At 36.0% G+C, this 23,777-nt stretch overlaps 2 protein-coding genes across 5 annotated transcripts; one reads left to right on the forward strand and one right to left on the reverse strand.

Annotated features, from left to right (window-relative positions):
- Positions 1-1,731: 1,731 nt before the first annotated feature.
- LOC125681793 (proprotein convertase subtilisin/kexin type 5-like) lies at positions 1,732-9,036 on the reverse strand. 4 transcript variants are annotated; one of them, XM_048922010.2, is made up of 17 exons: positions 8,937-9,036; positions 8,464-8,544; positions 7,223-7,280; positions 6,892-6,902; positions 6,529-6,586; positions 5,364-5,383; positions 5,219-5,273; positions 5,008-5,018; positions 4,674-4,728; positions 4,342-4,361; positions 4,197-4,251; positions 3,344-3,363; positions 3,200-3,254; positions 2,945-2,964; positions 2,757-2,811; positions 2,526-2,545; positions 1,732-1,925 (listed from the first exon to the last, which is right to left on the reverse strand). In XM_048922010.2, the coding sequence occupies exons 1-17, from the start codon at positions 9,009-9,011 to the stop codon at positions 1,779-1,781; spliced, it is 816 nt and encodes a 271-aa protein (XP_048777967.2). In that variant the 5' UTR covers positions 9,012-9,036; the 3' UTR covers positions 1,732-1,778. The 4 variants fall into 4 exon arrangements, with proteins under 4 accessions (XP_048777967.2, XP_056012405.1, XP_048777968.2 ...); XM_056156430.1 differs by lacking the exons at positions 4,674-4,728; positions 5,008-5,018; XM_048922011.2 differs by lacking the exons at positions 3,200-3,254; positions 3,344-3,363.
- Positions 9,037-20,925: 11,889 nt separating this feature from the next.
- Positions 20,926-21,808, forward strand: LOC125680546 (uncharacterized). The gene has a single exon (XM_048920229.2). The coding sequence runs from the start codon at positions 21,041-21,043 to the stop codon at positions 21,554-21,556; it is 516 nt and encodes a 171-aa protein (XP_048776186.1). The 5' UTR covers positions 20,926-21,040; the 3' UTR covers positions 21,557-21,808.
- Positions 21,809-23,777: the final 1,969 nt, after the last annotated feature.

The following is a 23,777-nucleotide window of genomic DNA, read 5'->3' on the forward strand; positions in this document are numbered from 1 at the left end:
TGTGATACCTAGCAAATAGTCCACTAATAGATACCATCAGGGCAATATATCATAAGAGTGTGATACCTAGCAATAGTACACTAATAGATACCATCAGGCAATATATCATCTTAAGAATGTGATGCCTAGCAAACAGTACACATACTGAACAAGAAACATTTTAGAAACAAAAATGTCCCCGTGTGACAATACTGCAAAGGATCAACTTTAAATAGAATGGCTGTAATGATAGTGAAAATACGGTTTATCTATTAGTCACAAACAACCAGAGTATAAACAATGATCTCTATCAGGCAAAGAGTTGTTCTTCAGATACTGTGCAGACGTTTTCAAATAACCATTTATTTCAGTAGTGAGTGTTGACCTTGTGATTTCAAAACCAATGGGGTTCATCTACTTTATAGGGATACCAGTGTACTAAGTTTGGTGTCTGCCGTGCAAATGGTTTACAAGATATTGAGCGGACAATATTTTCTTATATCCATAGCAGTCTGACCTTTGGCCGTGTGACCTCAAAATCCATAGGATCACCTACCCTTTTGAATGTACCAGTGTACCAAGTTTGATGTCTGTCAAGCAAAGGATTCTCGAGATATTGAGCGGACAGTCTTCCTATGTCCAGAGTAATTTGACCATTGACCCCCAAATCAACAGGGGTGATCTATTTATTAAGTAAAACCTGTATACCATGGTTGATGTCTGCCAAACAAAAAGGGTTCCAAAATATTGAGCAGGCAATGTCCACTAAGTCCGGTTTAATCTTATAAGCTCAAAATCTCGACCGACCAACCGACATGTGCAAACCAATACCCCCCGTTTTTCAGGGGGGGGGGGGGGCATAAAAAGTGAGACTGAGATCAAAGCTGACTTGAGGGTTTTTATTGGGGGGGGGCAGCTTGGGGCCAGAACCTCATTTTAACATCATGGATCCCAAATTCAAATAGGTTTCCAGTATGGGTCGCGGTAGGTTAGTGAGTATGGTGTTCGCTCCGCAACAGGGAGTTCAATTTCTGATCCTCGCAGATGTTTCAACCCTAAAACGATAGGTGTAGGTGCAGACTGTTACATAAAGTTTCCTGGCGATGGAAGCAAAAATCTGGGTCTTTCTAATATGAACTTTGAAAAAAGGAGATTCTATGTCATAGTAGGCGTTAACACGGCAAAGACCCTTCTATCCTAGGCGACATTGGACCTCCGTTTTTAAGGTCATATAAGAAATACCATCGATTCCCACTTCTAACTGCCGGCGAGAGAGCAATGTATTGGTTTGGAACAAGCGGGGTTCCAACTCACGACCTCCCGGTTACAAAACGAACGCTGTACCACTGAGCTCTACTTTTTGACAAATCCATGAAATTTTATGCCCACTGAATAAATGATACCACAATCTCTCATACAGTTGTATTTCAAACTAACTAGAACTGCTGTTATTTATATTCATATTTTGTTAGTTGACTTGGTAACCACATAAAATGCCCGTGCCCATACATGTTCGGAATACTTTTCCATGCTTGTCAACCCTCGGTAACCTGACTTAGGAAAACCACGATTCAGCCACAGCCTTCCGATTAGTCCTTTATGCTGTCATTGGGATGTCTGCCTTTGTCCCATTAAAATGTCACCCGTATGTTTATTTCATTAGACCTGTCTGCAATATATATTCTATGAGCGTCGATACGAAATTGTTATCATAAAGTAAACCCCAGAATGAAACATTTAACGACACACAGCAAATCCTAACCCAAATTTATTTCAACATCATACATTGCAATCTTCCTTTACATTTCATTATTTCCGTTATTGCTGTTCTGGGCTGCAGAAGGTGCGGGGCCAGATCCACCGGCAGCGCCACTTCCGCTTGCGGAAAAGTAAGGGCGGCAAATGTTCTGTCTATCACAGTATTGTCCGAAAGGACAAGGACGACCCTGTGGAACATTAAGAAAAGAACAATGTTACCAATACAGCACTGTAAAACAGATATATCCATTCATTTTATCTAAACGTCGATGTTGATATCTTTTATTCTGTAGTTGATAATTGGGAGTACATGACTATCACCAAGATAAGAATATTGGTAACATATCATGGAAACTTTGACCAAGCAACACCTAGAGGTAAGAGTCAAACAGGAAGTTACCACCACCTCAGGCAGTTACCACCACCTCAGGCAGTTACCATCACCTCTGGCAGTTACCTTCACCCCAGGCAGTTATCATCACCTTAAGCAGTTACCACCACCTCAGGCAGTTACCATCACCTCAGGCAGTTACCACCACCTCAGGCAGTTACCATCACCTCAGGCAGTTACCACCACCTCAGGCAGTTACCATCACCTCAGGCAGTTACCATCACCTCAAGCAGTTACCATCACCTCAGGCAGTTACCACCACCTCAAGCAGTTACCATCACCTCAAGCAGTTACCATCACTCCAGGATGTTACCACTATCTCGGGACAATATCACTATCTCAAGACTTTGTACACATGGGGAGGGGACAGAATCATTTTTAACAACAAAACACTTACCTGTGAACAGCTTATGACGTCTGTAATAAAGTCAAAATAATTTTTTAGCATATTCCTTAATTTCTTATCGCACAACTTATAACCACTTGTTTTAAACAGATCCCTTAACTCTTCTGCATACACCACGTCAAGGATAAAATTTAATGGGGACCAGTTTCATCATACCCATTGATCGAGTCTACACGTATGGGGACCAGTTTCATCATACCCATTGATCGAGTCTGCACGTACCCCTGTAACACTCTCCACTTATTCTGTCGCATCTGTACCCAGGTCGACATCCGCTCTGAAAGAAACAATAGGACCAAATAGTACATTTCTATACTTCAATCGGTAGGAGACAATCAGAGTTGTTTTTTTATTTTAATATAATCGAATATACATGTATATACATAATTTTGTATTGAATATAGACTTACGATTCGGCAATCTTCAAACTCTGAAAAAACAAGTTAAATAATCATATTGTTTTACATGATAGCTTTCCTGACTGATAACTCTATTGACCGTCTCACCCATTATTACAATTTGTCTTATATATAATTTTGCAAGATATTGAAAGAAAGAAAGAAAAAGGAAGAAAAGAAAACTTTAAATATTATTAGGTGTATTGCGAGTGTGAACTTCAATGTATCATGAGTGTGAACTTCGATGAGTTTTGAATTTGATTATACCTGGGACACATTGTCTTGTTTGCCTGTCACACGTTAATCCAGGAGGACATCCGGTCTGAAAGGGCAATGTGAGACATTGAGAAAGATAACACCCCCCTCCCACATTCATATATTCATTTAAGGGAAATACGTATATTTACTTACAAATCGACAATCTTGGCCACCTAAATAAAAGAAAAAAAAAATTCATGTCATGAAGAGAAAAAATAATAATACAACACTATCGTATGTTTATAACCTTTCAAAACACCAGGACACTTCATTTTCATCCCGTGAGGATCCGGGTTAGAATAGGTCCTCAGTACCCCTTGCTTGTAGTAAGAGGCGACTAAATGGGGCGGTCCTTCGGATGAAACCGCAAAAACCGAGGCCCCGTGTAACAGCACGTTAAAGATCCCTCCCTGCTCAAAGGCCGTAAGCGCCGAGCATAGACCTAAATTTTTCAGCCCTTCATCGCCAATGGTGACGTCTCCGTATAGTGAAAAATTCCCGAAAGGGACGTTAAACAATATATACAATCATTTTCAGAAGAATCAAAAGAGAGGTTCCATGATTTTTGTATCATCTCAGAATTACCCTCGTGTAATTCACATCTGAAGTAATGAATACAGAACTTGATTTGGACGAAAACGTTTTACACTCTAAAACGTATACATTTTTCAATAAGAAAACATTGTAGATGAAAACCTAATTATCATAAATCATTCTCTCTTCTTGTTTTAAAAAAAGTTTTCTAAGCATATCCATGATACTAACTTTGTTAAAATACTAAATCTCTATTATTTTTAGAACTAAAGGAACATTTATGAATTTAAGAAGTGATAATCGGTTCTTGGAGAGAGAGAGAGAGAGAGAGAGAGAGAGAGAGAGAGAGAGAGAGAGAGAGAGAGAGAGAGAGAGAAGAAAACTTTAAATAGTAATAGATGTATTGCAGTGTGAACTTTGATGTACATGTATCATGAGTATGAACTTTGATGAGTTTTGAATTTGATTATACCTGGGACACATTGTCTTGTTTGCCTGTCACACGTTAATCCAGGAGGACATCCGGTCTGAAAGGGCAATGTGAGACATTGAGAAAGATAACACCCCCCTCCCACATTCATATATTCATTTAAGGGAAAATACGTATATTTACTTACAAATCGACAATCTTGGCCACCTAAATAAAAGAAAAAAAAATTCATGTCATGAAGAGAAAAAAGAAATAATACAACACTGTCGTATGTCTATAAACTTTCAAAACACTGATTTTTATACCGTTTCAGAAATTCCCTCGTGTAATACATATCCATGATTAATTATATAGTATTCGGCTGAGGATGGATGTTAAAATCCAGAAAGCGCTAGTGATTTGAATATATGGTGGAACTGCATATTTTCCTGATTTTCTATTTTGAATAGCATATTTCTTTTAGGATTGATATAGTGGATATACACATGTGTAGTAGATATAAATATAATGTAGTCATACCCTGTACACATTGTCCTCGTTGGCAAATATATCCAAGTGGACAGTCTCTGTTGACCTACACGTTTATTGACAGAGAAAATACAAATTTATTCAGAATCATGAACAGAAAGTGATGATATTTAATTTTGGAGATGATTTTAAATCGCTCCTCTATATTTTACTTATCCTTATTTCATGTGATTATTGCTGGGCCATTAAATAAAATATACTAGAATATTATTGTTTTCTTACATATACAACCTTTTCAAGGTTTCAAGGAGCTATGCAATACAATATCATTTGTTTTCTTTAAAACGCTAAATCTAAATTGAAGTTATAAAATTGTTATACTTACTCTGCAAATGTCTGAAAAATGAAACAACGGATTAAAATACATGTATCATATATAAAGGGAGAAAAATCTAGAAATCTGTTTGGTAAATAATTCGTTACATAAACGGAGAAATATATATAAAGCACACAAAAATCACTTTTCCCCCGTGGAGATCCGGGTTACAATATGCATCATGAGTGTGAACTTCGATGAGTTTTTAATTTGATTATACCTCGGACACATTGTCTTGTTTGCCTGTCACACGTTAATCCAGGAGGACATCCGGTCTGAAAGGGCAATGTGAGACATTGAGAAAGATAACACCCCCCTCCCACATTCATATATTCATTTAAGGGAAAATACGTATATTTACTTACAAATAGACAATCTTGGCCACCTAAATAAAAGAAAAAAAATTTCATGTCATGAAGAGAAAAAATAATAATACAACACTATCGTATGTTTATAAACTTTCAAAACACCAGGACATTTCATTTTCATCCCGTGGGGATCCGGGTTAGAATAGGTCCTCAGTAACCCATTTAGTCGTCCTAAGAGGCGACTAAATAGGCTGGTCTTCGGATGAGACCGCAAAAACCGATACCCCGTATCACAGCAGGTGTGGCACGATAAAAATCCGTCTCTGCTCAAAGGCCATAAGCGCCTATCATAGGCCTAAATTTGAAGCTTTTCACCGGCAATGATGACGTCCCCATATGATTGAAAGATTCTCGAGAGGGACGTTAAACAATATTCAATCAACCATTTTGTTTTATTTGGATACTCTCTTCCGCCCCTACCCTAGGTTGAACTTGCGACCTGCGGAACTAAATATCCTAGCATCATGTGACCAGCGCGCTAGACCGCTCGACTATCTAGGCAAGTCAAAAAACATGCTTTCGATGACGATGGAATTCTCGCCACGCTGTCGCAAACTACACGGTCATTGAAAATGGAAATGGGATACAGTTATCTAACGTAATTGAGATGATCATACTAGATACACATTGCATTTGAAATATCGTATATAAAGCATCGATATAGCAATGAACTCATATATATATATATATATATATATATATATATATATATACACACACAAAGCACCAAAATGACAAACGACATGAACAACCAGATTGTCAAATTTTCGGGACGACCCGTCCCTTCTTCAGGACAAACGAAAAGAATTACATAATGTGGCCAATATCAACAGAGAATAATAACAAAAACTACATATAAATACATCTAGTACTACAACTACACTAATCTACAAACGTATTTACAACGCAGACTGCATGTTTTTTGGTCTTTAGCCTTACCAATCAATGTTAACAGCGGAGCGAATTAGGACATACCTTATTCGTCCAAAGAGCTGATCCAAAATGTTTTCGGCCGAAAGCGCTAACAGTGAAATGTTATTCGAGTTTTGTGTTTCTTGACTTTTATTATTGGATGTATTTACTGTATCAAATACTGAATTCTTTTTACAAACTATATATATATATATATATATATATATATATATATATATATATATCATACCCTGTCTCACGCATTGTCTATCTCGACAAACTAATCCAAATGGACAGTCTCTGCTTGTCTATCAAAATAAAGAATAAAAAAAAACACGGTTACTGTTTTTCGATGCATTTGCAATAATTATTATGATCAATAAATGTTGATGCATTTGTAAGTTTCATCTTCATTATTTATATATGTTCAGTTGGGAAAATATTTATGTATAACTCATTGACTTAATGCTTTTGTCCATTTGATGATTTTTCTTGTGGCATTAAATAAGAAAATATATGATTCATTTGCATATTACGTTATACATTGCGATACCATGCCTTTTCTGTTATATAAGAATAATTGTAAAATGGATGAATAAATTTGACAACTTACTCTGCATCTATCTATAATAAAAAATAAATCAATGCATAAAAATTCAGATACTAGCACAATATATTAATAACACGAGAGCCATCTCCATGCCAATTTAATCATAATTAAAATATATTTCCTAAATGATAACGGGACAATGAATGCGATAGAAAAGCCATTCGCAGGATATCCCTTATTTACTAAACACAATAAAACGGGTACAACATTGATATGATTCTGGAGTTATGAATCCAATACTTCATTAAAAGTTGAATTAATTTTCTCAGATATCGATATATGAACGTTTTCGATTGATATTTTAAAGATTAACCGAGAAATACATATACCGTACCCTGTAGCACACACTGTTGTCGGATACAAATTTGTCTACCGGGACAGTCGCTGTTAACCTACAAAGAAACACCGTGATTAACATTACGTCTTGGAGCAAATATATTTTTGAGAGTGTTCGTTTATTCAAATACAAATTCAGTAAATGACAATAAACAAAGATAGATACAGTTGGAATAAATAGACTATAGACAACATTACGTCAAAAAGTACTGGTTCAGTAAAAAAGATGCTTGACTAGAAAAAACATGCGTTTTTTATATTATGCATCCGAGTTAAATATACAATACGGGTGACAAAGAAGTGTCCCTGAGTCATAATCATGACTACAAACACGTACCAATAAATGTAAAAAATGTACATATACTAAAAAATATTTATGTAATACTACATCATAAGAAACCTATCCATAATTTTAAACATATGAACAGGTACGGCGAAATGACAAGATGGGGCGTCATCTGCCACCGTCACAAGGTAGCATTAATTACTGATGCCAGGGAGAAACCCCATAGAATGGCTTGTTACCGACCCCCATCCAAAGTTTTGAAATATTTTTCGTAAGAAAAGCATTTATGCAACGTGTTCATTTACAATTCCTGTCCATTTGATGAGTTTTTTGTGACATTATATCGGAACATGCATTGTTCCATTACAGATATAATCATTTGAAGAAGCTTTACATTGCAACAACAACAAATAATAATAATGAAAATAATTTCTAAAATTTCCAAAAGAGGTGTACGAAAATTTCGTGCGCGGTGGAAAAAAGAACAATGAGTAACGATATGAAAGCATGGTAAACTATTTCTTTAATTGCTTCAAAATCGTATAGTCTTAAATTTCCTAAATACGTCCTCACAACGTTCTTTTCTGTATCCTAACTTGAAATTGGTTTTAATTTCTCCATATTTAGGGAAATGACATATATACGATCTAGATACGATGCAGAGATAACCGATTTGTTAATATTGATAACATTGCGTGGTATGAAATTATTTAATACTTCTAAAACAAAAGACCGTCAGTCTTTTTATATAATGAGAAAAGCTCTCTGATTTTATTGATCGAAAACGTGTCACCTGTTTGCTCATCTGAGAATTTCAAGTATTTCTTCACAATTTAAAAATGAATTCTTTTTATTCCAATAATGATAGAACTACCGTAACTAAATCCCAGTAGTACTTGTCTTTACAGCACTACACGGCCCATGCAAATGAACGTGATGCGTATTTAACGTACCTGGCAATACTGGGGTTCACTACTGAATGTACAACGTCCACGGACACAGGTGAAAGGGGGCGCACAGGTGTCCACTGGAAACTGATTTTAAAAATAATCGTGTAACATCACAAGGCGTAAAAAATATCACCGACAAAGTAAAAGACATGTATTAATAACCATAGCGAAATATGTTGAAGAAATAATAGATAGTGCAGAATATCAACAGCTATATTAAAATGATTTCAAGGATTTCACGCATGCAATGGATAAAAATATCGCCATAAAAGACATTGAAGAAAATAGTGATGTTTTTTCTCTAGTTTTTCTTCACCTTTAAAAGCATCTCTGGTTTGGGATTTCCTTCACTTGCTCGAAGAAGAAAACCCGAAATCACAGTTATCGATACAATTTGCATTCTGCGAGAGATTCAATGGACTCCCAGCGTCATAATTCATAATTAATATTTCTAATATAGAGGTTATAAAACTCACAGATCTACATGGCCTCTGTGCATATGCCGTGGAAACTACCACCAGTGCAATCCCAAGTTGGACGAAGGACACCATTTTCTAAGATGCCGAACCGCTGCAATTGAAAATATCCCTACCGTCATTGGAAATAGATATTCTCGCCATTCGACTTAGTTACAACTGTATGTTATAGTAAAGATTCCAAATACTTCAATCACCCATTAACAAATTATGGCAATGCTGAAATTTTCAGTATAGTATAGATTGTCCATGCAAACTTGTATTTCAACATTTGTTATTTTCCCCGTAAATTACCTGGAACGATGAAAAGGAGATACTGATCCATTCGTCGAATCGAGATAGCTTATATAGATCTGCTTGATCAGACACCTTGTTCAACATCGTGCCCCATGTTTTCCAATCAGTCCGTTATCGCTTCCTGGTTCACAACAAGAGTTATGTCATTAACATGTTTGTCTCCTATCGTCTTCATTGTTCTGTCATGTACACAAAACTTGTCTCTAGATGACAAAGTGACAAGAGCTTGATCCTCACGTTTCAATAAGTTGTAATCAAAATTTTACCATTACAATCACAGCAGAAAAATTGGTCTCGATATGTAACGTCATGAATTTGCACGTAATGTAGTTTCATGAAGCATTTGAATTTGGACTGAGTGCAACACGAGTACAGTGAATAATTTTTCACCTAAGCGAAAGGCCCAAGTAAACGTTTTGTAATTAAATGGTGCTTCAGTCTGTCTGTATGAATAGATGAACTTTCTCATCTTTGACTTCTTATCCAAAATCATGATATCGTTTTCAACAAAGTATATAGCATATCATTAACGCTTCACAGAAAATTATTTTATTTCACTTACGTGATTTAAAAGTTATCGGTTTTAATATGGATCGATATTTACAAGCTCGCAAGATCGATATTTATGATCGATATTTATTTGATATAGATCACAATAAACTAACATTGACATGCATTGATTAATTAAATTCGTTATCACAAACATATTAATTTTAAAAAGCAGTTGTCTTTCTTATGTCTGAAATTTTGTGCAAATAGCGCATGTCGATATCACATTTTGTCCGTGAAGACAATATATTTGCGGGTCCATGTCGCAATGTTACAAACCTTAACAGTGGCGGATTTAAGGGGGGGGGGGCGCAGCCGTCGCCCCCCCCCCCAATTTTTTTTTTTTTTAACTTAAGGTAAATCGTGGTATCTTGTTTAGAAAAATGTACTAAACAATGTAAGAAGCAGTAATTTCTTCAATTCTCGGAGAAATAAATTACAAAATCTATTGATTTCTAGAATTACTTTATTGGGAGAACTTAATTTTTTTTAAAACTCCTTAAAATTTGCGTCATTTTATTAATTTTACCTCATAGAAAATGATAGAAAATAGTACAAAAGACTAAATAGGAGATATATTTCAAGCCCTATAAAATCTGTAAAATCCAGGAGCTTCCGGGGGCTTCGCCCCCACCAGGGCTTCGCCCTCAGACCCCATGCCTCATAAAGTGGCGCCCCCAGTAACTACAATTCCTGGATCCACCCCTGCTTAACCCATTGAAAGCGGTAGACCCACGAAGCTTTCAATTTCTCAAGATTTCAAAATCTTTAATTATCAAATTAAAAGAAGGGTTCATGTTAATTACTGCCTTTATCTCATTAATGAATACAGGGTTATTTTCGCCCAAACACTAGTTAACGAGGGTGAAAGAGGCGGGGGAAAACCCGGGGACGAATATTCCCCTGTATACAGTGTGACGTCATACTACTATGGGCTTTTGTGCTCTGTCGTCAGAATATGTACATTTATTTCCACATTCTTCAAACTGTGCAAAATATGCGTTTTTACTTTTTTTTTGTTTTTGTTTTGGTGTGTCTATGACTAATTAGCTTTCCATTCAATATTTCTAATTACAATTAATGTCATTAATCGACGACTGATCAACTGTAAAACTTTTTCCAATTGGATCATGGACCGTAGCGATGTACTTACTGCCTTTAAAAGATATATTTATTTGAATTCTAGCCATATTTTCTATTTCCAAATACATTTTTATTTATTAGTATTTTGAATTAACACCATAATCGTTTAAGAAAATATAATTAATTAACATTCAGATTTCTGTACCTTCTAATTGTATTAGTTTTCATTTCTTTTTATCTGAGTTTCATATTATCACATAAACAAACAGCTGTCCGTTTCAGTTTAGTTTATTTTATTCACTCACACCATATTATGGTACATGAGGTACAATATATACAATATTTACAAATAGAATATATTATATGCAAGGTACACGTGAAAAAAGCAGGGCGTTGTTTTATATACATAAAATGAGTTAAGGAGGACAAAATTGTCAAAATGTACTTATGTACGACATTAGTAGTATCACATATATTGATTTATGTAATACCCGTTAAATGTTGATTAACTGAAACGTGAAACGTGTTAGCTCTGACCCCAACAATAAGTCGAACAATATTATATGTGTGCATTGTCATTTATTGTGATGACAATGTAAAAAGGGGATATCACCCTGAATGACATACATTGGTACTAATTAAAATTGCATTGTGATCTCCCCTGATATAAAACAAATTAATGTAAAAATTAAATGACAATGTAAAAATGGGAGGTCACCCAGAAATATATCATACATAGTTACTAAGTTAAATTGCCTAATGATCTCCCCTGATATAAAACGAAATGCTGTAAGAATAAAAAAAAGAAAACAAAATGAAGAAACATATATACAGTACAACCCAAAAGTTGGCGTTCAAAAACAAAATACCCACAAAAAGCAAACACACGTTTGCAAGCAAAAATAAAAACAAAAAACACCCCCCCCCCCACCCCCAGAACAACGCCAACAATTGTGAACGACATTAGCGTCATCACATATATTGCTTCATCAGGAATTAACCCAAAGCATGGGCAGTAGTTTGGAGATTGTGACTAGCATTGTAGCGAAGCAAGCATCAGTCTGTGTAAGAATCAAGGACATTGCGATTTATCGACTTAGTTTCATAAATAAAAAAAACCCCCACCTGATAGTATTGTTTTCAGATGCTCAATTATTACAAATCTAACTGTGGTTTGTAGTATGGTCCTAGTGCATGTCAAATGACGATCTTCAAACTTACGCTATGCATGTGTACAAAAAGGGCAGTTAATTCTATGTATAACAAAGATAGATAACTCTGAATGTTTACAGCAATGGCCTTCATTTTTGCAGTTACTGCCCTTACATCAGAAGTAGGGGGCGTGTTTACCGATGGTCCTAAGGTTTAGATACAATAGTAGTAAGGGATAGGGTATTGCAAAGCTGACGGTATCAAAATCTTTACTATGGGTTGAGTTTTAACAGGTTGTATCATATCTCTTACAATAACAAAGTTTAGTTTATTCCATTTTACGGAGAACACCTTTTAGGATATACATTTCGTTAAATTCAAGGGATGGGAAAGGGGGTGGATAGACCTATATCCAGTATTTGGTGCTTAATTCTGTCCAAGTAATGGTACTATCAATACCAAAACTTTCATAAGAAATCTGTAATAAAAAAACAACAACAACAAAAACCCAACCCAAAACGCACACCTGGGAACAAAAGCACGATGAAACCATACGATAACCTGAATATAATCGTGTATGTAACATTGTTTTCAAAGAAGGGGGAGGCAAAGTGAAGTTGACTTCACAATATTGTCTGAAAATTCTTGACAAGCAAAATCAAACAAATATAACAAAACCCAAAAGCTCCATATCTTAAATCGTTTTTGCTAAGTTGATTTGCACAAACATTAATTCGATATACTTAACATGTTCCGTTCATTTCAGTGGCATCCGATTTACATATATTTGTCCACAGTGTGAAAGGAATTGCATGCGTTGGTTGCACATGCAATTTCTGGCATATTCATCGTGGGGTTTTTTTTGGGGGGGGGGGGGGTCGTCGATAATACTCATAAAAAGTAACAATGAAGAATTGCTCATCCTGATTATTCTCATCTAAACTGAGAAACCTTGGACGGCGAAAAATTGCATAAAGGACACATGAATATAATAAATGACTAAGAATTTTGTATAATCATATCATTTGTCAGTAATTACACTTAATTTCTACAAAAATTCCTTAACTGGCACTTAATTACAATCAGAAAGAGTAAATTCTCCATTTATTCCTTGTAATAACGCAATCACTTAGGGATCCCTTGAGGGGGAGGGGGGCATACGTGTCCTTGATCTTCCTCTGTGCACAATATCCTGACATGATGCAGTTTTATTTCTTTTGTGGTAAAGATATTATTTTCTAGAAAATGAGAATGTTTCTGTAATCGTACACCAACAGACAATGTAACTTCATGCTGAATGCACAAAACCTAGGTTATCAGATTTCACATATCATATCTGAACGAATTTCGCTCCTGTAAAAGTTTCTGTGATGACTAAAAAACAGTAAAAGATACATTAATAATTACAAGAATTTTTAATGTTTCTTAATTTGTTGATCAAGATTACAACACGGACAAGGCAGACAGTTTATTTATATCCGTGAGGTATTGTGGTTAGCGTAGACAGTGCGTGTACTCTCTGAGAAATATCCTTCTTCAAAATCATTTCTTTTGCTTATATTTACTTAAAATTTCGATTGATTTAAAAAATCTACACGTCCTCTGGAAGAGTATGATTTCAAGAATAGGAGCGGAAGTGGGTATCCAAATAAAGTGAAATTTTCTGTGCTTTATATTAAATATTTCTACACTTAGGGCACTTATGTTCATTTATACGAAAGCCGGTGTTATAGAGTCAGACTTCCCCCCATAGTGAGACTTTCCCCCGGAAGTCTGGCTCTAGAGTGAGCCTTCCCCCTGCGGAAGTCTGACTCTAGAGTGAGCCTTCCCCCTGCGGAAGTCTGGCTCTAGAGTGAGCCTTCCCCCAGCAGACTTGCTCTAGAATAAACCTTACCCCCAGGGGGAAGACTCACTCTAGATCCATAACACCCTCTTGAAGTCTCGCTCTAGAGCCACAACACCCTCTTGAAGTCTCGCTCTAGAGGGACACCCCCGTTTTCATCCCCTCCTGCGCAAACTATGAAATAAATTTTAGTTTATCGGACAGGGAATTACCTACCTGCCTGCCTACCTACCTACATGTACCTACCTACCTACATGTACCTACCTACCTACATGTACCTACCTACTTACCTACCTACCTACCTGAAGTTGTACAAGTTTAAAAGCATAATCGATATTAGTACGCAGATGAGAAGAAACATAAATTCGAAATTTCCTCATTTCATTTTTCAAACTTCTAAAACTAACCAAGGCATAGGTATTGTGTGGATCAAAGTTCAAGGTCTATGGGTCAAACAAAATGACTTATTAATTCCAATGTGTTTTATTCAACGTTTTCTTCTCTTGAGTTTAATGAACGACTTAAGCAAAATCATTTAATGCCCTGCTGAAAAAAATGAAGGGGGGGGGGGGAGAGTCTGACTCTACAACTAGTGATAGAGTAGGTCTTCTCACAGGGAAGTCTGGCTCTAGAGTGAGACTTCCCCGGGGGTTCTCCTGCTCTAGAGTGACTCACTTTAGAACCAGGCTTCCGGGGGAAGGCTCACTCTAGAGCCAGGCTTCCGGGGGAAAGTCTCATTATGGGGGAAGGCTCACTCTACAACACCGGATAGGCTCATTTTTGAAATGTGAAAAAATCTAACTCGTTATAACGAGTAAGTATCTCGTTATAACGAGTTAATCATATCGTTATAACGATTCAATTATCTCCTTATAACGAATTAGCTATCTCCTTTCTTGATGTGACAGCATAACGAGAATTGCATCGTTAACATGAGCAACTTTCTAACTTGCCCACATGGCCGAACAATCAAGTGCGCTGACCAAGCCGAATGTTCCGCAGGTCAAGAGTTCAACTCCGGACTGGGACGGAAATGGATGTCTATTGATAATGCATTTCCCTGTGCTATTTACATTCACTTGTGCGTATTCTCCTTCATTTCTGTTGAAATCCATTGCTTGTCATTTGCAACTATGTTTCAGTCTTGCTAGATCCGGAATATATGCCCGCGTGTGAATACATGCACATTCCACGAACTTCGCGACGTATTTAGCGGCGTTGTTGAAATTGTTGAAAAATATGTTTTCTAGTGTATTTTTGCATTTTATTTGAATTTAGAATAATAAATAACGCTTACCTATATCATGCGATGGTTTAGTTTATGAGTTAAGAGTTTGTGGTTCTTGGGTCCATTTCCCTTTATCATTGTTCAAATATGGAAATCATGACCAAATATGGAAATCATGACCAAATATGGAAATCATGACCAAATATGGAAACAAGTTAAGATAAGGTGATTTTCAGCTGTTATGTTAAATGACTTACAGGTGAATAAATATCTACAGTTTACGTACATGTACTTGAAAGTACCTGTATATTAAAGATACAGCAAAATATAAATAATAAGTTGTATTTCTTTGCGTTACAGTAGCTCAGTGGTAGAGCGTTCACTTCGTAACCGGGAGGACGTGAGTTCGAGCCCTGTTCGTGCTATAGCCGCGTCAACCCTAGGACGGAATTTTTACATAGGTCGTGTTTGCTCCTTCACCAAACGTTTGTTCGGCATTTAGAAGTGAGAATCACGGGTCTTTCGAAATCTAACTACATGTATTTTTATCTCCAACAACCGCACATGGTAATTGTAACTTGACAAATTAAGTGAATGTAGAACATGATTTTCAAAATTTGAGCATCAATGTCATTGATACCAACTGATTAAATGACCTTAAAAACGGAGGCCCCGTGTCGCGGTAAGCATTAGAGCACGTTAAATAACCCTCACTACTACGCCTAGGTCTAAATTTGTGGCACATTACCTACTGACGTCTCAATATGAGTGAAAATGAAAAATTCTTGACTGGACATAAACAAACAAACAAACAATCTGTGGTTTGCGAAACGGAAAGTGAAAGTCGCAAGCAATGCAGAAAAAAATAGCATAAGACGGGTTATACATTTTTATTATTATATTATTTTGCAATATGAATTATTACATGAATAAATGATAATTCAATTCTACTTTCAACACGCAATTTCATTTGTTCATTTACATAACTTTCAACATTCTTTGTCCCGGTATCTTAGGCTGTTCAAAATTAATTCTACGTTTAACGTCACCTCAAAACTTCAAAACCTACGAGGGAGGGAGGAAAAAAATAAACAAACAAATTTTTTTAACAAAGGTGTATTTATTGAAAATCACCTATTTAGTGACCCACAAATCAACAATTTCAAATAATAGACATTGTAGGGTTTTATATTCAAGTCCAAGTCAATTAAATTCACCCAATTTAGTGACCAAAAAAGTAATACATGTTTGTCAAATTAAACACACTGTAGGATTTGATTTTCAAGTCCAAGTCATTTTTTGCGTTTTTCCAGCAAAGGCGTTTTCCTTAATCTGGGTTTGTATCCCTTCCGCGAACACATCATGCAGATTGGGTGAGCGGAGGAGTGGCTTGCGATAACATCAGGTGGTTCATCCAATGGATGTTCATCACCACAAACATAGCAAACTAAAGGAAAACTTTTCCTTTTGTGGAAACAGTTGCTAGACACATGTGACTCACAGTTAAAATTAAAATTATGATGACAATATTTCATATACTTTTGTAATGACACATCTTAAAGTTTAAAATATGCTTTACTTTGTTTTGTGTTGATTTTGGGGGGGGGGGGGGGGGTTATACAATTTTCTATGTACTATTCATCAGTTTTGAAAAAGCTGCTAATTTGGTGTACCACAACTAAAAGATCAGGATTTTACCTTCACTTCTACAAATACAAGGCAGGGTTCCGATAGTTTAAATTTAGGACGCCTTCAAATAAATTGATTAAAATATTAGTTTTCTTTTTAGTGCTTTTAATTTTTATGATTAAATGCTTTGTACAAAATAATTATCAATCAGTAAGTTCAGTATTTCCAATCGTTGTATAAACTGTCATGAAATAGTATGTCGGAACTCTTCAGTGTTGAGAAGGTAAATATGAAATGTGGCCGTTTGCAACTGCTTCGAAAATAACCATCTTTATTTACTGTGGGATTTACAGCATGTAAAGGCAAAAATGCATGTTTCACTGCGATAGGGAGTTAATAGGATGTCTAAGGCGAACAGTTGAAGCGGCCAAGGAATTCAGCATAACCCATTTTAATCGCAAAAAGAGGCTGAAGTGCAAGCAGGATTTCCCGAATCACTTTGTGTGACACTGGTCTGACATTCGGAAGAGGAGTCAGTCCAAATATCCAGCCTCAACGAATGTCACTGAGATTAGTTCGGTTCAAACCATCTTTGACGTTTTCTTTATTTTAATAGTGGTATATACTTCCATTTTCTTCTTGTAAGGACCTCTGATCCATTTTTTCAGTGCGTTCCCCTCTGATTTAGTCGCTAAATGAAAAACGAAACCTGAACGACTACAAATTCGGATTTGTTTGTTTTTTCAAAACGGCAATTTCGCCGAAACCTATGCGCGCGGGTGACGTTAAACGTAGAATTAACTTTAGGCAGCCTATATATACAATGCTGTCGTTTAGTCCCGCTATATGACGGTCTTGCAATCGTACCTACTCGGCTATTTCCGTAACCGCAAATACGGAAAAGGAAGAGCGTGATCCGATTGGATTGGCTGTTCAGTTTCCATTTTGTTACTACAGCAATATTGATCCGCATCATATAAAATTCGTATTTTCTATAGAATTATTCATCAAATGATATCAATCGTAGGTTACTAAAATTATATTATAAGGAATGAAAGTAATGTTTACTCATTTTACACGATATAAAGTGAGTTGGGATAGTTTACGCTATTTTATAAACAGCTTCGCACTGGTTTATAATGCGTAAACTACCCAAACTTATTCAAACTAGTAAAGATTACTTTCATTCCTTACATACAATAAACTAGGCAAATAACAGCCAGCACTAAAACTAAACAAATGGAATGAATTATATAGCGTCCATTGTTTATTATGTTAAATGGAAAAGATGCATCACCTCTTTGTTTTATTTTTCATAAAGAGGGTGTGCCTTTAATTTTGGTTATTCTACAGGATAAAGGGACGTGTTTTTTTTGGTTATTCTAGTAAGAAAAGAAGGCGTGTCCTTTGGTTATTATAGTGGGAAAAGAAGGCGTGTCCTTTGGTTATTATAGTGGGAAAAGAAGGTGTGTCCTTTGGTTATTCTAGAGGATAAAGAGGAGTTGTCCTTTGTTTATTCTAGAGAATAAAGAGGGTGTTCCTTTTGGTTGTTCTAGTGGATAAACAGGTATTGCCTTTTCTGTTGTTATGAAGGATAAATTGTGTGTAACTTTTGATTCGTATATAAAAAAAAAAGAGGTCATACCCTTCAGTTTTTATTGAGTATAAAATGTTTTGCAATTAGATTTTCATGAAGTATAAAGAGAGAATGAATGTTGGCTTCATTAAATTTTCCGTGTTCTGCTTGTACTTTTGATTGCTAATGACAACATGATAATGTTCACACTAACGACGAAATCTAGGAAACACGGATATAAATAGCCTATCAGACGTTTCCCTATTGTAAATTTAGAAACATCAAAAAGTTATGTCATTATTAAATGTTTGTTGAATAACTATTTCATTCAACTCAGGAACTAAACAATTTCGAAGAAACAAAATCGATCTGTTCAAAGAACTACAAGCTACTGGAGTTGACATCTGGTGTTGTACAATTTGCTGAAGAATTGTGGTAAAAACGATGATCCCTGTAACACATGTAAACTATGCATACTTAAAAGTAAGTCAGGATCTCAATATCAGAAAATTTGGTATCATTGAAAATGTGGTCCCATAAGGAATAAATCTATTTATACCAAAGCCTAATCTATCAGAGATTACAAAATATTGACATGGCAAACACGTCTGAAATGTAGGTCAATATTCAAAGTCAATTGTTTAATAATTCTAATGTCACTAAATAATGTTTTTGCCACGAGATATATGCGGCAAAATAACAAGGCTTTGTGATATTACAGTGTGGTTCAAAATACATGTTCGAACTAGTTTTTACTTAGAATGTCAAGTTAGAAAGGTCAATGTTGGAAAGGTTGTGAGGTTAAAAATCTAAAAACTTTTTCTCATTCCAAAATATTGGCCGGCGCAAGGATACCTCGCATTAAGAAGTAGCATTCTATATAAGAAGTATATAGACGGTGATTTACTGGTGACGTTTGAGATTCTCTGATGTTTTCTTCCCATATGCACGAATTCAGTCGTGATTTGTTTATCACATTGTCATGACGCGCACGATCACGTTATGGACAGATAATTCTGTATTTTTACTGAAGGCACTTGAACCTTTCTGTTCGTTATTGTTTCTCAAAGTGATCTACACTATCTCTTTAACATTCTTAGTTGCATAAAACAGAATACATGAACAGCTATTACTCCGAGATATTGTTGTGGTGGCTTTAGAGGGGGCCCGGGACCCATCCGCCCCCTATCTGTGGCCAAAAATAAAATGAATTTATAGAAATGTGTAGAGCAACAGCAAAAGTAAAAGATCTGACATGATACCTAGCAACAAAAGCATGGAGATAAACAAATCAATTATCTGATATTAGCTATCATTATTTTAATATGTATAAAGTATAGTTACAATAACTCGTAAAATAACCCCCAAAAGCATCAAATCCCTGGAAACCCCAGACCCCCAGCCTATTTCCCCCTTTTTAATAAACCCTGAATCCGCCAGTGCAACACTTACTGTAGTTTTCGTGATGCACACCCAGAAATGATTTCTACATTTACCAATTATTTGTCATTGATAAACCTATTAAGCTGTTTCAATGTTTTTTATTTTATTTTCGTGTAATATATATTGTATACACTATGGAAGCATGGCTTATTTTTTCAAATTTTTTCTTTTAAAAAATTCTTAAGGATAAATCACTTACTTTGCAACATTTCAAGATTTTTAGGTAAATTCCTATTTTTACCTTCCTGTCTAAGGACGACAACTCCAATAACGTGTCGGAGTAATTAATAGCTGTTCTGGTGTTCTGTTTTATGCGATTATGTACTCTTTGTAACAAACTAGAATTAGGCAATGAATTCCATAATCTGTTCAGCTGTACTTATTTTTTTCATGAAAGGTGTAGATTCTTGCCAAACGCTTAACCGATTGTCGAAATACTATCAGCAATAGTGAATTAATGAACTGTAAAGACAAATATACTTGTACTATGATAGGACTTCTCAAATTTATCAAGTTAGTACTGTCCATATTTTATTTTACCTTCCTGTTGTGTTTCGTTCATTGTATTCAACATTGTTGTTGTTATTGATTTGACCTTTTTGTACTACTATGTTTCATGTGGAGCCTTTAATAAATTAAAAAGTTAATAAAAAAAAAAAACGTTTTTAAAAAAAAGCAACTTTCGTTTTTGTTGAAGAATGTTAAGATACATGCAGTATAGCTCATTTTGGTATTTATTTTTATTCTCATCCCAAATCACCTTATTCCTTTCTAATATTATGAAAAAAGATAAATGGATGGTACTCATCAAGTTCTTTGAAATAAATGCATGTTCGTTTTAAAAGCAAAATTATATTGTTGTCCAGGGAACAAAAAATTCAGGGCCAGGACGTAATTTGAAGATTATAATTGTTTTTAAACTTGAAAATAAATGTAGATAAATGCATATAATCGATATTATGTACAAGAAATGACTTGTACGAATCATTTGGACTTGTTTTAATTCTTTTAATTTGAATTAAACGACCTTTACGATCGAGTATTATTACTTTGTGATTGTGTATCAACACTTTAGTGTATATGGCATACCACATCAAGCTTAAATCACCTAGAACCTCGTGATACAATAAATACATGTATTTATATATACACCCTACCAACATTACACATACATGTACTTGGCGATAATGTGACACGCGCTTTGTACAGGAAGTCTATTAATAGCCCCATCACGCGGACATGAATTTCGTCTTGTAAACATATCATGTCCGTTATCAGTGAATATTGCTGTCATACCTAGCGAGATGAACACTGCCAGTGATAAAGTACCCCAGCGACCACTGGCCAAACTCATGTTCTACCTCCGGACCGTTTCTCGCTGTGTGGACATAAAGGAATTGTGTGATTTACCACGGTGGGCGGATTTTTCTCATTATCACCTGCTCACAAACAGAGAGGCGGACGATGTGGCGTGTCTGTGCTTGTCTTTGTCACCAGATAACCTACGACACAAATGTCTCTCAGAATGTGATTCAAAAGCTATGAACATGGACAACGTGTTTTATGACACAGAACTCGCAAAATCACAAGGATTACAGGTGTCCGATGTTGTCGCGGTCAATGGAAGTTACCTCCGCATTAAGGGTGTAATGACGTGCAAGGCGGAGTGGCTGGAGGAATTCTATTATACGCCAATCAAACATTATGAACATGTGATGGAGGGCGCCAAAATGACCCTCAGAATCAGGTCGTGTTCTCCAAGACTTATTCAGACATCACAAACAACGTACGGAACTTTCAGCACCGTGGGTTGTGTGTAATTAGAGTGGTGACCGTTAGATTCAGCGCTACGTGGTTAGAAAAGTGACCTCACTCCACCTAGCTCTTTCATGCCCGCTGGCACATACCTCAGTTAGAGTAGCGAACATTACATATATCAACATATCGTGACTTATCCTCTGCATAATTTTACTGGTCTTGTCCACTGATATTTGTCTGTCTGTATTTGAGGACAAGTTAGGTGAAATCTTGATCGTTTATTGTTGAAATAAATGTCACTTATATTAAGTACATCATAGCCTTTTTTCTCACACACATCCTTGTCACATGCATGATTGTACATGTGCACATGATACAAAATAATTCGAACTGAAGTTGACAGACCCTTTTAGATCACTTGAATAATGCCAGGTGACCTATTGCAATTGGTCAGCGTCTGTCGTCCTCCGTCGTGCGTTATCATAATTGAAATTTTTAACTTCTTGATAACTGCCAGTCAAAATCTTTTCATTATGAAGCATCTTTGAGACAAAGTTTTCAAAAATCTTCTTTACTACAACCGCACATCTGTAAGAAAAACAAATTGAATAGAGATATATAGCAGGGAGGCCTTTGTCATAATTGTAGGGGTTTTGACCCCTTGGTGGGGCCACACTTGGTTTATAGTTTTTAATTGTAAAACATTTAAATAACATCTACTTTAATAGTGCTAGCTACTGATACTAAATTGTTTTTCATGGATATTGAGAAAGAGGGGCCGGAAGTGGTATCAGGGTGGGACCAAATAGTCAGTGAATAAATTTGTTAACAGTTGAACATTTGAACTTCTTGATATTTACCATTCCAATTCTTTTCAAATCTGGTATGAAGCATCACTGGGACAAGGTTGACATAAGTTGTAAATGTGAGGACTCCTGCACCCCAGGGGCTTTTGGGATGGGACAAAAATTAACCAATTTTCAAGCATCTTTTCTACAATCACACATCTGTAAGAAAACCTATATAATTGCATGACGCGATGGAAAGATGAAGATAACGAACAGTGATCAATCTCATTGCTCCTATAAGCAATACAAAATTAAGAGTTGGGCAAACACAGACCCCTGGATATACCAGACGTGGGGTAAGGTGTCTAGGAAGAGCAATGTAGAGCAGGAAGGCCTCTACCAAAATTGTAAATTTCATAATCCCGTGGGTAGAGGTTCTGACTCCAGAGCGGCTACCAGCAGCGGACATTGTACTGACGAAGGATTCCGTGCACATGTAACTGTGTGAGCGCTGCAGAAAGTGCAAATGTTTTACTAACAGATGTGCTAAATTGTGATAATTCTGGGGAGACTAACGACTCAGGAATCTTATCTATTTACCAACCCATGAGTTCTGTGAGTATTTCTTACGGTATGAACGACAGCATATTTCTCAATTAGGCTGTGTACGATTCACAATCGGTTCCTACTAGTAATGATAAAGTATTCAATCAAACAGAATACTTAGATGAAAAACTTAGAAACTTACTAATATAAATACAAAGGGAAGCTTATAGATATGTGTTCGAACAACGAAAGTGTGATGTTATGCTTGTATCGAAACACACATACGTGTACGTGTACGATACAAAGGAACGAAAGGTCGACGTAATTTGTCCATGGGGGAATCTTATAAACACACAATCGACAAAAATACGCCCTAGTTGGTAAATTATGCCAGAGACTGTTTTATTCTGTACAGGTTTGCCAAAGGCGACAAACTCGGCACAGAAAATGTCTTCAACAGAAACAAAAATCCATCCTTTGGCACCGATAGCTCAAAAATCAACTTTGTACTGTTGAACTAAGGATCACCATGCAATCTCTGTTACAAATAGTGACTGTTAGGTTTTAAAAACAAATCTATTTAAAAATCTTAAATTAGATACCCGGTCGCTTCTCACAAAACATGAGCAACTGCAGTTAGACTATAAATGTCTCAAAGCTGAGGCCACAACAAGATTTTCTATGTATGACTCTTATCAGAAACTCAGCCGACAGTATCAAACGTGGAAAATCACATATTGATGACTGACGAATTTATAAAAAACAACAAATAATGAACTTAAAAGACTAGCCAAAATAAGACTAAACTTAGAAATACGATTAAGCACGTTCAGTCTAGATAAAACGTACGCATGTACCGTAGACGAGCATCCCAAAAGGTCTATAATATCAGAAAACCGTTGCCCGGGTGAGATTGCAGAGCTTTGTAGTACCATCCGCCATAACTCCC

The sequence above is a fragment of the Ostrea edulis genome, chromosome 2, assembly GCF_947568905.1.
Source record: "Ostrea edulis chromosome 2, xbOstEdul1.1, whole genome shotgun sequence".
Taxonomy (NCBI): Eukaryota; Metazoa; Mollusca; class Bivalvia; order Ostreida; family Ostreidae; genus Ostrea; species Ostrea edulis.